Source organism: Vipera berus (assembly GCF_964194415.1).
Source record: "Vipera berus genome assembly, chromosome: 6".
Taxonomy (NCBI): Eukaryota; Metazoa; Chordata; class Lepidosauria; order Squamata; family Viperidae; genus Vipera; species Vipera berus.
Window position 1 is genome coordinate 51338039 of NC_138208.1, and position 19492 is coordinate 51357530.

At 34.7% G+C, this 19492-nt stretch overlaps 1 protein-coding gene across 1 annotated transcript in view; it reads left to right on the plus strand.

The window, feature by feature from the left end:
- Positions 1–245: 245 nt before the first annotated feature.
- Positions 246–19492, plus strand: part of LRRIQ1 (leucine rich repeats and IQ motif containing 1) — a gene marked incomplete at its 5' end in the record, with an annotated part of 108918 nt that continues 89671 nt past the window's right edge. Inside the window, 9 exons of the mRNA XM_081330389.1 lie at positions 246–380; positions 3252–3363; positions 4507–4601; positions 7150–7264; positions 7951–8180; positions 10815–10889; positions 12551–13951; positions 14516–14668; positions 16809–16959. Of these exons, the coding sequence (XP_081186515.1) occupies positions 246–380; positions 3252–3363; positions 4507–4601; positions 7150–7264; positions 7951–8180; positions 10815–10889; positions 12551–13951; positions 14516–14668; positions 16809–16959 (2467 nt within the window). The remainder of the gene's footprint in view (positions 381–3251; positions 3364–4506; positions 4602–7149; positions 7265–7950; positions 8181–10814; positions 10890–12550; positions 13952–14515; positions 14669–16808; positions 16960–19492) is intronic.

Genomic DNA, 19492 nt, shown 5'->3' on the forward strand with positions numbered 1-19492 from the left:
ACTGGATAAATAAATATTCATGCAAGAACTATTCTCAACTTTAAGATTTTGCATGTTTTAATTATTTTTCCTACCATTACATTCACTATTTGTGAGACAAGTTCTTTTTTATTTTAATATGGCTTTTGTAATTAAGGGCTTAAAGATAACACTAAATAGAAAAATGAATATTTTATATATAGATTTAGATAGATGCATACATAAATAGATGTTTATATGTATTCTTTGTTTTTACAATAGAAAGGATGGAAGAAGAGTATGATGATGTAGGAATTGAAGAAGAAATAGAACTTGACTTGAGGAAAATTAACTATTCTTCATATGAAGCAGACGATTGTAATACTGATTTATCAGCAGAAAGTTCAAGTGATAGTGAAACAGTAAGTATTCCAGAAGAATACTGTGGAAGCAATAAAAAAGATTTTACTATATTAACATTATAAAATAATCTGTCATGTTCTATATGTAAATATTCTTAGACTGACTGATAAAATGAATGTTTACAGAGCATTTTGTGTCTGTATATTGAAACATGCACAGCAAACGATGACACACATCATAATGCAAATGTAGTTATTACATATTTGTATCCTTATGCCTGACACAAATATGTTAGTTGCAGCATTTGTGTAATAATGTCACACATGTTTTATCATTTAGTCCCCTTGCTCCATATGGTCTTTTCATGTAGAATGCTTTTTTTCCCAGTTTCGTTTCCCTTTTCTGAACCTTTTTGGAGGTGTATTTTTATTTTTCTGACTCCAATTTAGGAATTAGACCCTTGTCCTTCCTTGCTGGTGAAAGCCTTCAGGACGATGACCAGCAGGTGCGGTTCATGCAGCAATAAATTCTTCACTGCAAAAGGACACATTTTCAGGACTTTTTAAGGTCAACTCCACCTACCTAGACAACTTTTGTCCAATTTCCCATCATCTCTTTTTATAGAAGATGGTAGAAAAGGTGGCTGCTTGGCAGCTTCAGGGGGTCCTGGATGAAACTGATTTTCTGGACCCCTTTCCATCAAGATTCAGATCCAGCTATGGGACAGAGACAGTTTTGGTCACCCTTATGGACAATCTCTGGCAAGAGCAAGATGGGGGCAATGCAATCATTCTGGCTCTCTTTGATCTCTCAGCTGCCTTTAGCCATGGTGTCCTTTTGAGCTAGCTACGGGTGTTGGAGCTGCCAGGTACAGTTTTGTGCTGGTTCAGCTCCTTTCTCCAGGGCCAGTCCCAATTGGTGTTGATAGGGAGTGAAAGATCCATTCCCCGACAGCTCACTTACAACATTCCTCAGGACTCGCTACTTTCTCCTCTCCTATTTAACATCAACATGAAGCAGCTGAGTGAGATCATCTGTCACTATGGGTTGAGATATCATCAGTATGCTGATGATACTGAGCTCTACATCTGTACACCTGGTGACTTGAATGATGCTGTTTCTACACTCTCATGATCCCTGGAGGCTATTGGGATCTGAATGGGAGACAACAGGCTTTGTCTGAACCTAGAAAGACCAAATGGCTTTGGGTGCATGGAGCCTCAAAATCTGAGTTTTTGTCATCCTTAGTTCTGGATGGGTTGCACTACCTCATTCAGATTCAGTTCTCCTGAATTCACAACTCCTGCTCGAAGAGCAGGTGGTGGGCATGACTAGGAGAGCCTTTGCACAGCTTTGGTTTGTGCACCAACTACAACCCTACCTGGATCTTGACTCCCTTCACTCAGTAAGTCAAGCCCTAGTCATCTCTCATGTGGATTACTGAAATGTCCTGTATATTGGTCTACCCCTGAAATCCATTTGGAAGCTTCAGTTGATTCGAAGTGCAGCAGCAAGAGCAGTCTTTGGGGGCCCTAGAATGACCCATATTACACCACTGCTCCACAAAATACACTGGCTACCAGTCTGCTTCCAGGTACAGTTCAGGGTGTTGGTTATGACTTTTAAAGCCCTTAATAGCATAGATGTAGACTACATGATAAACTGACTTATCCCACTAGGACAAGCCTACCAATTTGTGCCAGTAGAGAGAGCCTACTTCGAATCCCATCAGTCAAAAAACTCTTTGACTATTGGAATCCAGAAGAACAGCTTTCTCTGCCATAGCACCCACTCTTCGAAACATCCTACTCTCCAAGGTGAGATCTGCCTCCAATCTTTCCATAAGAGCCTGAATACCTGGCTCTGCCAGTTGGCCTGGGGACCCAATGGGGGAGTAACACATTAGAGGTGGCTACTAGATTGATATCAACCTTCGCTCCCTGCTTCCCTACCTGTCCATTTTTTATTCTCATATCACTGTATCATTTTCTTTTTCATTATTTATTCCATTATGCTTACACTTCTTTTCATTTCTCCATTTTTATTGTTGTAAGCCCGCCTAGAGTAGCCCCACAGCAAGATAGGCAGGATAGACATTTAATAAATAAATAAATATATGCTTATTTCTCTTTTGGCAATGCTAAAGACCATTTTAAATCTTATTTAAATTTATTGTTAAAATTCTTTGTTTCCCTATGGAAGAGAAGAATATCCTTGTTTATTTGTGTTTTTTTTTAACTCAGAGTAAGTAATTTTTTTCAAATAGAATTACAGCAATGTCTGGGGAGCTATTTAGACTCTGCAGCAATTGGGGGCAGGGTATGGGAGAATATTCTCACACTTCTTCCCTGTTTCATTTTCTTTCCCAGAAGAATCTACTTCTGCTTTCATAAATATGTTTTATATTCTGCATGCAGAGATGACTAATAGACTTGCATTCCATCAACCACCAAAGAGGTGAATGGAAGACCTGGGGAATATAAATTGATAGGAAAGGCTTGGACATGATGGTGGGGTCTATAGAGGCCTTCCACATGGTTGGATTATCTCTACATGAATTAAAGACAGAATGCTGAGTTAATATACGTAGATCATATATTTGGGACTTTGTAGATGAAATGATTGACTATGCTTTTGCCTAAAAATGCACTATAATAAAAAGTTTAGTTCTACTCCCTTCAGTAATTTATTTTACCTTAAAAGGAGAGTAAGTCAAGCTTTTCTTCAAACTATCAACATAGATCAGGCTAATTCAATTTTCCCCTTCCTCTTTCTAAAATTACTGTTCTGTCTAACAGGACTACTAACGTTTGGCTGCAAAAGTTCTAGTTCTATCTTGCACATGTAGGGACAGGTTGAAGACAAATCTAACCTAAATATAATTAATAGTAATAACTGTCAATTTTACATAATGTAAAATCTACATCTAGATTCCAGAAGAATTACCAGAATCTGTTCTCCAGTATTTAGATTTTGTGAGAAGCAGAAGTCAAAATGCAGAAAAGCTTCTGTTGCAAGATTTGGAAAACGTTGAAATCTCAAGTAAGTAATGATTTAGCAAAGTGTTTTTTCATCAGTATATGGCATATACTGACTTAAAGCGTCAGGAATGTCGGCTGGTGGCCCCCAGGGGAAGGGCATTCTCAGTGGGTGCGCCAGCCCTCTGGAACAGCTTACCAACCGAAATCCGGATGGCCCCCGACCTCCGCACCTTCCGGCGCGACTTAAAAACTTACCTGTTCCAGCAGTCCGGCCTGGCCTGATAGCTCTAATTGGGGTCCCAGTTTGTTTTTTACTATTGTTTTATTTTCACTATTGTTCATTCTGTATACCTACCTTATTCTGTACACCGCCCCGAGTCCCTCGGGAGAAGGGCGGTTTATAAAAACAAACAAATAAATAAATAAATAAATAAATATATTCTATAAAAGTTCTTCAAGTAATATTATTTTGCATCTATATTCAACTATTTAAATATACCGTATATTTCTACAAATAATAACCACCATTTTTATTCTGAAGCAGAATATTATGAGGCAAAATAATAGATTACTGCATAATTTCTGCTGAAGTGTCTAGTGATCACATGTTAGGGCATACTGGACCTATTTTCTCAATAATTGGGTTCCAGGGAGAAAACTGCTAGTGAGTGTTTGAGGACAGGGAGGAAGAATGATACTTAACCAATACTTGTCCTATTAAAGGAGAACTGATTTGGTATGAAATATATATAATCTTTGACTTGATGGAGATAGAAAGATGAATAATAATTTCAGATAGACTGACTATTACAACAAAATAGGGAGAATAGAGTGGTATTCTCTCTTTTTCTTGTTTGTTAGACGATGAAAGTCCTGGAAGATTTTGGCCAATCCTGCAGTTTGGAGTGATACTTTTGATTGTCTTTTGGCAAGTTCTTGATATAAAATTAGAAATGCAGTAGTTTCAAGACTAATGAGTTGACACCAACACCCTAATCCTAAGCATGTCTACTTGGAAAAAGATGCTAAGTAGATTGCCTAAAACTGTCTGAAGTATTTCATTTTTGTTTAATTTTGTTATCTTTGAGATATAGAATTATGTTCATCAGAAATTCAACTGGCTTGCAAGAAATATTTCATTTGAATATTCAGGAATTAAAATTAGTGTTCACAAAGTCTGACTAATGATTTTTTTCATTTGCAGGTGATATCTATTATATTGTTCCAAACAATGCTTCTGAATATTTAGCTGAATTAGCTTCTCAATATAATGAAGATCCAGAAGAATTCAAAAAAAGGGTATTACATATATTTTTAAAAAAGCATGTACCTGATTGCAGCATTTTATTTCCCTGCACCATTTTATAGCACTTTAATATTTTATACTGGGTGAAATTGAAATAAGTTCAGCAAGAGCAATTTATGCTGTCCTGTAATCAAATTATGTTGGTGAAAAGAAATCATTCAGCTGAATCTGAACAAGGAAACTCTTATTGCTTGAAACAGTGCATGAAACGTGAATCTGAGGCTTTTGAGTACTGAACAGATGTTTTAAGGACTAATAATCTTTGCGTAGCAAATCTTTAGAGTATTTTTCTTTTTACTTAAAATTTAATTACAGTATCAATAAATAGCTATTTTGTCTTTGTTTGCTGAAAAGAGCCTAACTTAGTTCAGTGGGAATTAAGATAATAATTCTCTGATAAGCATGCATTGGATAGCTTCTTTAATCTTTTGCTTTTTAGAGATTTGGGGCTAGATCATCTAAAGGATACTTCATTTTCCAAGAAGTATATTTCATTCAGACAATCATAAAAATCATTCTAATTAGAAATTGAGTATAGAAAGGTTAGATAATTGTCTCTTTTTTCTTGTGGATCTCAACCTCATTCATCAACCAGAATTCTGGGAGTTCAGTTCCACACATCTGAGAGCATTTGGAATGGAAAAGACTGCTACATCAGTGAGATTCTTTGTCCACATAGTGAACTGTTGGTGATACTGAACTATTTTAGGAGATAAATGATTGCAGTGATTCTTAGTTGTAGGAAGAGATGGGAACAATTGAATCACAGATTTGGATTTTCTAGATTCTGAGTATATAGTCAGCAATTAAGTAATATCATTACCCAAAATAGAATTATATAAATTAGTTTTTATATTTCATCTTCATACAATTAATTGAAATTATTTAAACTGACAAGTTATCAGTCTAAGATCATTGAACAAAATGTGTAAGTAATAAGATTTAGATCTTATATTGTTTTTATTTAAATAATGTATTCTATAATAATCTTTAGTTGGAAATTAATAATAGAAAGAATTTTAAAATTTAAAATGCCGCCCTGAGTCTTCGGAGAAGGGCGGGATATAAATGGAATTAAAATAAAATAAATAAATAAATAAAATAAAATGTATTTACATTATTAAAGTTTGTCTAGATTTTTAAAACTTGTATATATGGTTTTTATCTTGAAATATACTCACATAACACTAAGCCAGATGTTGATAATCTGTGACCTCTGCATCCTTTTAAGTGATCCCTAGAACCCTCTTTGTACATGCCTGCTGAAAACTGAAGGTCATTTTAGGATGAAATGCAGAAGGAAAGAGTTATACAAGGGATAAAATATGTATATCACAGTTTAGAAAGCTAATAATTGTCCAGTGCTTCACCCAGTCCCACCAACATGTTTGATAGATCCCTCAGCCCCTCCCCAAATTCTGATGTGGCACTTAGCCACCAAAAGTCTGCCAACGATCTTACTAAGCCCTGTTGTGGTTGTTTAGTCTGGATTGCTACATATTTAATGTGGCTTACTTCTGAAACAGGGACGCGGTGGCTCAGTGGGTTAGGACGCTGAGCTTGTTGATCAGAAGGTTGGCAGTTTGGCGGGTTGAATCCCTAGTGCCACGTAACAGAGTGAGCGCCTGTTACTCATCCCAGCTTCTGCCAACCTAGCAGTTCGAAAGCACATAAAAATGCAAGTAGAAAAATAGGGACCACTACGGTGGGAAGGTAACAGTGTTACATGCACCTTTGGCATCTAGTCATGCCGGCCACATGACCACGGAGACATCCTCGGACAGGCGCTGGCTCTTCGGCTTTGAAACGGAGATGAGCACCGGCCCCTAGAGTCAGAAATGACTAGCACGCCTAGTGCGGGGGAACCTTTACCTTTACCTTACTTCTGAAACAGATGTATAGGATTGCACATATTTTTATATATTTTTCTGTGAGAGAAAATACATATACATGTACATCAGGTCCTTATAATTATTTCTTTTTTATTATTTCAGCAGTATTTATTTTTTAAAGATGTAGTTGCATTTCTTTTGGTTAATAAACATGACATATGAAAATATTTTTCTATTTAGAAAAAAAAAATAAAGGGATAAGATAAATTTTGGCAGTTGCAACTAGTATAGTGTATCATGTCAGACCATAAATGTTTTGGTAGCATTTTTATGTGGATGTGTTTGAATAAATCTTCATTAATCAGATGCCACTAATTGGCTAAGAAATCTTAAATCCAAACCTATGCTACACTGCCTATGCACACAAAATTCCCTATGAGAAAATTAGTGATATTTCTGACAAGCAGTTCACAGAGAGTAAGGAAGCAGAATCCAGCTCTTCTTCAAACAGTTGAGCAATAAGTGCTACTTTTCTAACAGCTCTTTGTCCAAACATATTTGGATTGTGGCTGATACAGGTACTCTAGAAGTTTTCTTTCATAACAAAAAGTGCCTGTTTTTTTTAAAAAAAATTCTATGCAATAAAAATCCTTTCATGTAGTACTGAGCTTTCATTATTTTAAGATTCAAAATATTTGCTGGTTTTTAGGTACTATCTGAAATAGAAGACGAGCAGATGAGCGAGGCATCAGGCAGTACTATTGAGTTAAAAACCAATCAAGATATTTCTTCTAAAAATATAGCTGACGGCTATTCTTTGACAGGTAAACAAATATGCAATCAAATTCTAATTGCATTAAATTTGTTTTAAATAAGAATTAAGGAACACCTTTCTTTCTTTCAGGTCCCAGAAGTCTACCTTTTCCCCCCACCACCACTTTGATGAAATAGCAATCCCATGATTCTTTTCAGAACAGGCATTGTTAAAAACATATAAGTATCAATTGAGGTGAAGGCCACTGCTTTCTATATCACTTTGCCCAATTTTAAAAAAGCTTGGTCTTTCTTAGAGTTGTTTTAATTGTCTGATGAAATTATATACTTTTACTTAACTTTTGTTTTATAAAAAGGTATATTAACAAATACATAATTAATAATCCTCATATAAACATATATAAGGATAAAGGATTGTGGGATTAGAACTAATTTTGTCATTAGCAGAACTGGTGGGCACCAAGTTCACTATCCTAATTTATCTTTAAATTTATTTCTTTATTAAATTTAAATCTATCTAGTACTGCTAATGATTATTATATTAAATTTATTTGCCACCCATCTTGTGTTCTGAGGCAACTGTAATGTAGCCTTTAGGGAAGTGTTAAAATGGATCAGCACTGATAGAAATAAGGGTCTCTTTATTTTAATGCATGTAGATCTCTTAAAATCATCATGCATTAATGATATGATTTTACTGAAAAACATATATTTATGTATGTATGTATTCTTTTAGATGCCAATGACATACCCATCAACTTTAGTTTCCAAGAAGTTGAAGAAAGGTGCAAGCAGGAGTATCAGTATTGGTTGGAAAAGCAAAAAGTACTAGAGGAAGAAAAAATGATTCAACTGAAAGCCAAGAAGGACATGGAAATCTCTCAAAATGAAGAAGAGAAGAGAAGACGACAACTACGTCAAGAAGAACTTGAAACTGAACGGCTAAACTTAGAAATGTTTAACACGGTAATATATTGAGAATAAGTAACAATACCTATAGGTCATATTATGTAAACTATAATATAGCAACTGAATTTTGCAATGAACTATTATCGTGTGAAGGGACGCGGTGGCTCAGTGGGTTAGAATGCTGAGCTTGTCGATCTGAAGGTCGGCAGTTTGGCGGGTCAAATCCCGAGTGCCGCGTAACAGAGTAAGCGCCTGTTACTTGTCCCAGCTTCTGCCAACCTAGCAGTTCGAAAGCACGTAAAAATGCAAGTAGAAAAATAGGGACCACTCCGGTGGGAAGGTAACAGCGTTCCGTGTGCCTTTGGCGTCTAGTCATGCTGGCCACATGACCACGGAGACGTCCTTGGACAAGCACTGGCTCTTCGGCTTTGAAACGGAGATGAGCACTGGCCCCTAGAGTCGGAAACGACTAGCACGCACGTGCGGGGTAACCTTTACCTTTACCTTTATTATCGTGTGAAGTGCTCTTTTCAGAATATATCATTTTCTTTCTTTTTTTTCCTGTTCTTTCACTGAACAATCAGATTCTCTCCCCACTGAGCATGTTCAGTCCTCTTTGGTATTTTGAGGGTATTTATCCCTTTAGTTTTTTTGTTTTTGCAAGTTCTTGTATTTCTTGAGCCTGCCAACAATTTATTTGTATATGGTCAGAACCAAGGAACCAAGAACAACACAAGGAGTTGCCTCTAAGTAGTTTCTTTATTGTTACTTGCCCATAGACAAAAATCTTGCCAGACTAAAGCCGTTATTTGCATAGCTACTAGATATACCCTGCAAACTGCTGAGGGAAGTCCAGCTTTTCGCTTTAGGCATATCAAAGACTCCAGGCTTCTTTGGCTCTTTGCTTACTGGGGAAGAGCCTCTTCCCGCTGCAGCTCTGGCTCACATTCTACCTCATATATGTAGATACAGGTAGTCCTTGACTTATGACCACAATTAACCCCAAATTTTCCATTGCTAATCAAGACAGTTGTTAAGTGATTTTTGCCTCAATTTACAATCTTTGTTGACACAGTCGTTAAGTGAATCACTGCAGTTGTTAATGTAGTAATATGATTTTTAAGTGAATCTGGCTTCCTCATTGACTTTGCTTCTCAGAGGGTCTCAGGAGATGATCACATGACCCAGGACACTGCAACTGTCATAAATGCATGCCAATTGCGAAGCATCTGAATTTTGATTACATCACTACAGGGATGCTGCAACAGTTGTAAGTGTGAAAAATGGTCATAAATCACTCTTTTCAGTGTCGTTGTAACTTTGAACAGCCACTAAACAATTGATTGTAAGTCGTGGACTATCTGTACTACCAATTAAGCTTCATAAGGATCAATAGAGTACATTGAGGAGACTGTTAGTAGCAAGCCCTACTTGCAACTTATATAGGTGTTTTAATTCTTTCTAATGTGCTGGTCATTGATTAAATCTTTATTCTTTGTCAGCATTAACTTTATTTATTTTAATACTGACCAATCTTTTTTAATAATGTGTAAAGTCAAGGTGTTGAGCTCCTCCTATTTTTCCCCACATCTTTGGGCTGAGTGAAAATGACTGACCCACAATCACCCAATAAACTTCAGTATCTGAGGATGACCTAGAATAGATCTTGGGTCTCCCTGCTCATAGTTCAATACCTTAATCTATATGCTCGAGAGTAAAACTGATAATAATTTTAAAATGATTTTAAAAAGCAAACACCTTTTTGCTAAATACAAAAAAGATCTTATTTATCTTTGGTAATGTCATAAATTAAAACTATGGACTCTAGTTTTCAAAAATGTTATTTAAAATATTAACAGCCAGGAGACTAGATTTATTTATTTGCCTATCGCACAACAGTGACTTTAGATGGTGTATAAAGACGATCTGGAAGGATTAGAATTTTACAAACACTTCATTTTCTGTCAGTTTCAATTCTTTTCCATCTCATTTTGTATAATGGCATAAATATATTTACAGAGATCTGACCTGCTGTATGTGCATTTAAATACTCTAGAAATTACAGTTTCTCTATTTGAAGTAACCATTTGCTATCTGTAAATGCCTTTGAAAAACATTTTGAAGAAATTCTGTTTTTGATATTATAATTTTGCTTTTTGAAAAATAATTTCTGCAATATTTAATTGTATAATTTGGGGGTCAGGAGTCCTACTCATAAACATTCCTGTCCTTTCTGGAGTAATTCTTCAATTAATTTGTAAATGGGGCTCCTTCTTTCCTTCCTTCCTTCCTTCCTTCCTTCCTTCCTTCCTTCCTTCCTTCCTTCCTTCTTTTCTTTGCAGAAATAGAATCCCTTCATTAAAATGAGGATTCTATTCACAAATGTTATTTTTAGTTGCATATTAGCCTGGACTGCAAAATCTCTTTCTATTTATAGCATTAGATATAATCCTATAAAAGGATTGGGAAGAAATTAAATATATATATTATTCTTTCCACTAAATATAATCCTGATATTTTGATATGATTTTGGTATGACAAAGAGCAGAAAATGTTATTTTTCCTGTCTTGAAATCAATGGAAATACAAATATTCCACTGTAGTGGGACTGCATAGTGTATTGATTCCAGAGAATAGTTAAATCCCAATATGAATTAAAATAGTGACAACAAAAGTCTTTCCTCTGTACAGCAACAACAGAATGTGATAGAAGAGGAATTGCTGAAGAAAGAACAGACTTGGAAAGAACAACTGAAAGAACATGAGGTAGATTCAGGAATGTTCTCAGCTACTTATATGGGACATGCATCCCTAAATCTGCATGGTTTGGCTTATAGCTTGTGCTATACTTTGAATGATTTGGAAGATTAAAACATATAATGAATGTATAGACCCCATCCTCCTTGCATATTTCCTTTCCTTGCTGTTTGTATGATTCTCAGCAAATAGTAGTTTACTACTGCAAGAATATACAAACTGTGGTATCTCCAAGCCATAGGTTAAATGGCAATCAGAATTTCAAATTCAAACTAGAATCTGATTTGTAGATATAATATGGTTTGGCGATGAATTGAAAAATCAAGGGTGTGAATCGCATTGGAAAAAGAATCTCCACATCTGTATTTTTTCATCCAAATCCTTCTGGGTTATAATTTGAAACCCTAAAATATTTAAATAATATTTCAGTATTTGAAAAAAAATGTAACATTTTTACTTTTATAAAAATATGAAGCTGCTTGTTTTTTCACTTGCAAATAAACCTCTGTGTTGAACAAATTATTCTTAAGGTTACAATTTTATGCATTTTCAACATATTGCATGTTAGTCTTGGAGAAGCTGTATCAGTGACTGGTTAGCCTAAATGTAATTTTTTTTAAAAAAAATCATGCTGGTATTCTCCCCTTCTCAATGAAAAAGTGTGCTGAATTGAAAAAGGTAAGGTCGGGGCAGAGTAGAATTGCATTTAGTAATCTCATTAGATCAAAAACCAAAGAAGAGTTCAAATCCAAATAATCAGTATAGAATAGGTGACAGAAAAGAACATAAAGAGTTAAAATAAATGCTGATCATTTGCCACAGTTTCCTTTATACCATAAAATCACTGAGAAGCTGATAAAACACACCTAATATCAATAATGATTTGTTTTTTAGACATAGTATTGGCCCAGTTATAAATTTTGACTTTATTTTTTATCATTAATTAAATTTATATGCCGCCCAAGTCCCACTGACTCTGGGTGGTTTACAAATTATTTAAAATATGAAACCTCACCAAGAAAATTGTAAGAAACAAGAAAACAACCCAAGTTAAAACTAGGCTTCAGTCAGCCCCATCGACAGCTTGGGGAAGGAGACAGGATTTCAAGCTTCTTTAAAACACCATCAAATTGGGAACTATTTGAATCTTGGGAGAACCTCCATTCCAGAGACAGGTTCTGCTACAGAGAAGGTGCACTTCTGGGGTCCCAATAGATGTCATTGCTGAAATCAAGAGATTTGGAGTCTGTCAACTCTGCCAGATGAATTGACCAGGAAGATACTATAGGAGATAGGTGATCCCTCAAGTAACCAGGCTCTATGCCACATAGGGCTTTATAGGTGACAACCAGCTCCTTGAATTCCACCCAAAAGGAAACTGTGGCAACTGAATCCTGTCCACCATTGTTCACACTGCTATATTCTGGACGAGCTGAATCTTCTGAGTATAAAGAGTGAAAAGTTGCGAATGCAATATAATATTGCATGGAATATAAACAGAAAGTAATGTGTCCATATGAATACATAAAAAAACTCATTTTTTTAATCTTCAAGACTCTAATGAGATTTGCAGATATTTAAATTCATGATAGGCATAGTGTGAATATGTAGCTATCCAGGTTATAGCTGTGGTATTTCTTATAAAAACATCATGTCTTGTTGGAATACAGGAATTTATTATGAAATTACACATACAAATAGAAGAAGAAAGAAAGGCCTTTGAAGAACAGAAAGCAAAAGAAAGGCAACAATTGATGGAACAGCAGAATAATGCAGCTATAAAAATTCAGACAACATTTAGAGCTTTCATGATGTGCAAAAGATTTGGTCCTGTCTTGAAAAAAAAGAGAGAAGAACGGGAAAAGAAAAGAGAAATGAAAGAAATAATGGAAAAAGAAATGAAAGAAAGGGAGGAAAGATGGAAAAGGAGAGCTTTAGAAAAAATGGAACAACAAAAGAAAGAAAGAAAGCGGAGAGAGGAGAAAGAGAAGAAAGAAAATGAAGAGAAGTTGAGAAGGCGTGAAGAATATGAAAGAAAGAAAGAAATTGTGCGACTTCAACGAGAATCAATGATTGAAGCATTGAAAAACGAAGAAAAAAACAAACTAGAATTTGTGTCAGCAAAGAATACTGAATCTCAAGATATAACTGAGGATATTGAACAAGCTAGGAAAGAGCAAGAAATAGGAAAAGAAATAGGAAATACAACTGAAAAAATCCAGAAAGGAGATGAACTTGAAAATGTAGCTAACAAAATAGAATCAGAAGAGGAGGAAAAATCCCTTGAAAAGGTAAAAGTAAAAAAGGAAGGGAGAGCTCCAATAATACTGGAATCCTCAAGTATAGATAAAGCTTTAGACATAACAAATAAAGAAAAAGAAACTAAAATGTTAAAAGAACAAGAAGACAATAATAACCCCAAAATGTTAATTATGGAAAAGAAAGATTTAAAACAAACACCAGACCAAAAGTACAAGGAACAAAATGGACAAGAAACACATGAACTAAAGAATGACAAATTATGGAATGATATTGGAAGAAGTAAAGATGAAGAGTTAGAATCAGGAAAGGAAAGACATATTGAGATAAATAATGAAGCATCAGTGGAGAATAATGTAAAAAAATCTTTAGAAACTCCAGAATTTCAGCAAGATAGCAACACAAATGCTCTTAGTTTTGAAACCAATGCAGTAGTTAATCAGGAAAGTATCGTACATTATCTTCATGTTCAGTTAGATTCTGGGGACACTGGAAAAATAGCCAGATCTTCTGCTTCAGAAAATAGTAAAACAGATTTTGCTCCAAAAGAAATTCATGAGGAGGTTAATAATCAGTGGGCCAAAAGTGAGAACTCGAAAAATTTCTTTGAACAACCACTTATACCTGATTTTATTGAAGCTAAAAGATTGGCTTGGATGAAAACATGTAAATCTTGGTCTAGAGTTTATCAGGAACACCAGATGAAGAAAATGGCTGAAAGAAACAAACCACGGAAATGCTCATCTGACCAGTTGCCTCCATTGAGTGCTACTATGATAATTCAGGCGGGTCCTTGGAGTTCTCTACAACAGGTAAATCAATGCTAGAAATCTATCTAATGCCCTGTAAATATTTGTATATAGTGACTTTAAAAAAAATCTTAATAGCAACTTAGTGTTGTTCTTCTAGTTGTTGCCTGAAAGTTATGCAGGTTTAATCTGCCAGTAGGCCTGTGACCTCCATGTAATGTCCAGGAGAGTTTCTTGCACTCAGTAAAGAGCAGTTTTCAGTAAATGGGCCAGAATCTTATTTAATATCTGTAACTGGCAAATAGCATGCTCTCATAGAAATATATTATTAATCATGTAGAAATGAGTGCCTGAATGACTGATTAAAAGATAAGTTCCAAAATTCAGGAGTAGGTAATACTCACTTAGGCAGGCAAATGGCCTGGCTTGATATAAATGTATTTTCATGTGTTTTGAATAGTATTGTCTGCTCGATGAAGGTTAGAAATATTTTTCCACAGGTATGATTTTGAATTTTCCCTAGCTATTTGTTAAGAAAACATGTTCAGCTATGTAGAATTGCCATTTTTATTGCTGTTCAATTCAAATGTTACCAAAATATATTCATTTCTTATTGGATACATATAGGTGACCACAGTTAACTTTCAAGATTTGCCTGGTTGCAGTCTGTCCACATTATCACAATGTGCAAGGCTTCAGTTCTTGAGCCTTAGACGTTGTGGATTACTTGCCTTGGAAGGGTTCAGCAACTGCAAGGAATTGAAATATATAGATATAGAGGTAATGTGTATTTCATGTAGATGTGAAATATTTTAAGTTGTAACCATCTACTCCAACTATAGCGACTGAGCTGTAAATGTGATATTTGCAACTGTAACTGGATTAGAAATTAGTTTTTATTTATTATATTTTTGTTTCATTTTAACATATATTTAAAAGTGTATCCAAGAAAAAAGAAGAAAAATGAGAAAAAAAGAAAGGGGTAAATAAAAAAGACTTACAAGCTGCATAAAAATGAGTAAGAATGTTCAAAGATTAGTACTGGTGATCTTACATCAATTTAGCAATTTAATACATTTGTCAGTATCAAATAATTATTAGCAAAGTTAGCCACAATAATAAGAATCATCACTCAGAATAAGTAAAAGAAGTTTCTTTCTAATTTGAAAAAACCTGTTCTTATAACAAATCAGAAAAAAATCTTATAATTTTAAGCTTTATGTTAAGGAAAAAAAATCAACTTTGGGGGTGCTTTAAGTCCATGCACAGAATTATAATCTGTAAATAGTTTCCAGGTGAAATGCAGTTTGGTAGTACTTATGAATATAACTACTAATATTCTCAGCAATTACTTTTTAAAGCATGCCTTTAACATGCATTAGAAGTTGTAATGCTATCTAGTGTGCAGATCTCCCATTTTTTCAATATTTGAAGAGACTACAAGGCTTTGAGAGCGGGCAACTAAATTTCATTTTTGATGTGTCCCATTGTGCCCACAGTAAAAAAAAATGACAATAAAGATTATCTTATCTATCTTATCTCACTTTTCTATTAAACTTAGAAACTGAGAATTAGCTGTGACATCATGGTTTCTCTTCCTCTACCCAAACCATTTCCCCTTAACTAGAGAAGAATGTTGTATGTAATTGTGGTGATAATCCTAGATAAAAAAAAACAACAACAGAAATGTTCCCAAGCTTACCGTGAGAATCTTTATTTAAAAGATTGAAACTTCAGCCCCCCAAAATGGAATTTATGTAAACATGATTTTACAGCCTGCCTCCAATCATTAAATCATTCTTGTTGTCTGGACTGGAACAAATCAGAAATGTTTATTGCAACATGGCTTAAAATACTGGCTGCTGAGAACAAGAGTGGAATGGGACTATGATTTCTTCTACCAATTTGAAGTTCCCAAATGCACTGGATATCTGAATTATATTAGCCTATGGCTCTAGAGAATGCTGTCAGAGTGTCTAGTGAAGTACATCTTGGATGAGGTTTCTTTTTCCGATCCAATTGGAGTATTGGAATGAAATCATATAAAGGTTATCCGGACTCACTATGTTTGTCCATCAGTGCAATAGCTCTCTAAAAACAGAACTAAATATAACTAAATTAATGTGTGGGGAGTAGCTGGCAATCGAAGAAGCATGGATCAAATTGTGGACAGTGGAGAAAAAAAAATAATCCAAAAGATTCCTCTGATCATTCTTATGAAAAAAAAACAATTGGACAGTGACTCAAAATGTAGCAGTTTCTTGCATTTTAAGCCCCCCTTTCTCCCAATGACACGACACAGAGCAAAGCTATTACTAAGTGGATGGAAAGAATGCTAAAAGCCATGCTCTGAATGCTACCTTGATTTTATGTTTTAATCTTATGAAGCATTTAAAATGTTAATCATTGTCCTATAATTCATAGCATTTTTCCCCAGAAATACTTGAGTAAAGGACTCACAGTTGCACAATAAAAACAATGTGCTGCTCCAGATACAGTATTTTGCTATATTAAAGCTTGCAGCAATCAATACATGAATATATTTAAATACATTTAAAATGTGAAAATTATGACTGGAAACTTAGATATGTTTGCATCAGTGTTTTAATTTGAGAAAAATGTTTAACATGAAAGTAATGCAGTTCTGAATGACATACTACTGTGTCTAAATATTTATTTAAGATTATTACTGTAATCAGTCTGATTTTAATGACATTTCATCTTTTTCATTATACATTAGAAACTGTCATCCCAAATCTGGTGATAGGGAAATAAATTATACTTAACTCAGTGAGACTTAATTTTGAGCAGATGCTCATGGGATTGAAACATAGAATATGTTTTGTTTATCTGGAATTTCAAAGGGAAAAATTAGTCTGTGTTTATGTCATTGTTTTGCTTTGTTTTTTCTCCCAAATAGGAGAACAACATTCAGGTCATTAATTGTGAGAATCTAGAAAATCTCTGCGTTCTAATTCTGAACAAAAATAATATTTCATCCCTTCATGGTTTATATGGCTGCGGTAATCTCTTGAATCTTGAACTCTCCTATAATAAAATAACACGAATTGGTAAGATACTAATTATAAATAATAGAGCTGCACCTTTTAGCATATTAATTCATATAAATAATAGAATATTTTCTGTCTTAGGAAAAATTAATTCCTATTATTTGCTGAAATCTGTAGTATATTTTTTTAAAAAAAGACATATGCATTGAATAGGTAGGACTGATTTAGTGATACTGAGTTCTCAAGTTTGCTCATGAATTTCTCCAAATTAACAATTTATTATGATGAAGGAAGAAGAGTTTGCCATGTAATATTACAGGAAGTCTAAGTAGTTTTGGTGGAGGGTCTTTTTTCTGCCACATACAGTATATTTTTGAATAGACAGTATGTTTGGTAGCTTAATAAACATAGCAGACTTTGTTTATAAGATCTGTTAAAGGCAAACAAAATATTGAAATTACTTTGTTCATAGCTGCAGACTATTATTACTATTTCTTTAGAGTATATATAGCTATGGACAAATGTAGATTTTAAATGGAACTGAATGTATTATCTACTGGGCATCTTGTGATCCTTCAGATGGTAGAATTCAGCTTACAACATTCCCATCCAGCTTGACTAGGGATCAGGAAATATACAGTACAAGCTGAAATCATCAGCATTTGAAGCCAAGCATTTGCTCACTTACGTTGGAAGGCATTTTTTCTTTAAGGGTTAACCTGACAAATATCTTCTTCAAATATTGTGTTATTCCATAGCAAATTCATCAGTACAGTATGGACAAGACCCATAGACTATGTAGTTAAGAAACAATAGTCTCCAGTGTGACCACATAACCATTCCCATATTCACATCAACTGAAATACAGGAGGAGGAGGAGGAGGAATAATTACTTTTATTATTATGGTTGATTGCACAACCAGATATTTAGACTGGATTTGGCATTTTTATTCATCTACTGAGTCCTCCCCAAGGACATCTGATAGGTAAATATTGTTATTTAAACTTGTATGCTGCCTGACCCCCCAATGACTGGTGCATAAATGGAAAGAAATTCCTGTCCCACCCACTCCTGTCTTTTTGTAATGTGCAGCTATCATAAATGTATGCCAGTTGTCAACTGCCCAAAATTTTGAACATGTGACCATGGGGATTCTACAATAGTTGTTAGTCTGAAAACTGGTCATAAATCATGGTTTAAGTGCCATTGGAACTTTAGTGAATGGTTGTAAGTCAAGGACTACTTGTACATCTAAATTGTTAGTGTAAATCTGTCAATGTAGATATGATCAGTCACAATCAGGACACTGTCTGTATCAGGCATGTCAAACTGCCAGCCCGTGAGCCGGAAGCGTCATGCCAAAACCGCACCCACTCCATTACCGGCAATGGGAAAAAAGTCCCGACATGTCATGCGATGTCATTTGATGTCGTGAGTTTGACATGCCTAGTCTATATCATCCCACAAAAATAAAAAATCTACAGATAGATTAAATAGATATGCAACATATATAAAACTCAGGCAAAGCATACACCACACGTCTCATGCAAAACACTGGATAGAACAAAACTAACATGCATAAATGGAACATTTTTACTTGATGCATATCATTGGATTATTCTTTTCAGATAGTTAACATTTTTAAAAGTTATGTAGTCAATTCTATTTGCTATGGTTTTGTTATTACTCATGTTAAAATGACATCGTTTTCTTAGCCACAAGCTTCTAATGAATGTTGGTGTTCATTAAATGTCAAAAATCAGTAACCCAAAGTAAACCAACAAGGACCAACAGAAATGATGGAATCTACATGCAATCTGTCTTCAGTGCCAGTTCTGCTGTAAGGGATTTCTTGTTTTGGATAGGTTTCCTTAGGCAGAGTATCTGAAAGGTTAATATGAAAATGGCATAATACAAATTAATGTGTCTTGGCTATGAAGCCTACACAGCCGACAGTGTAAAAGCCTCTTGTCCTGTCTGTATATATATAATGAAAACACTGTGCTTATACATGAGAAGAGTCTGAATAAGAAAGTAGATTTTAAAGAAAACCAATTTGTTTCTGCTTTTCTGTCCTCATCTGCTTTGAGGAGGTCTGGTTGGTAGGCTGTGTGACTTACATTTCATGTTATACATAAATATATTGATCATTTTTAAAACATAGAACCATACAAAGATATCCTTGTGCTGCACTTCTTGCATGTCTAAATCCAATAGAATTTCCCAGAGGTATACAGTACTGGAAATTCTGAAGCTTTCGCTTTAAAATAAGGCTTAGTATCTTAGTCACCTAACTATTTTTTAGTGTTTCTTTTATTTATAAATCTTCTTAAACTAAATAGAGAACCTTATAAAAGTGATAAAACTGTGTTTGTTAGGAAAATCTGTTTGTTCTGATATATAATATTAAGTACAGGGTGAATCTATAAACTGTACTCCATCAATAAACTATTTTAAAAATAGCATAGATGTGAGGGTACTGAATTTCTTCAGCATAACATAACATTTTATCAGCTGATTTTCATCAGTACCAAAGATAATCAAGATTTTCCTTCTGAAGATCCTTCCCAAAGGGTTCCTGTCCTTCTTTCT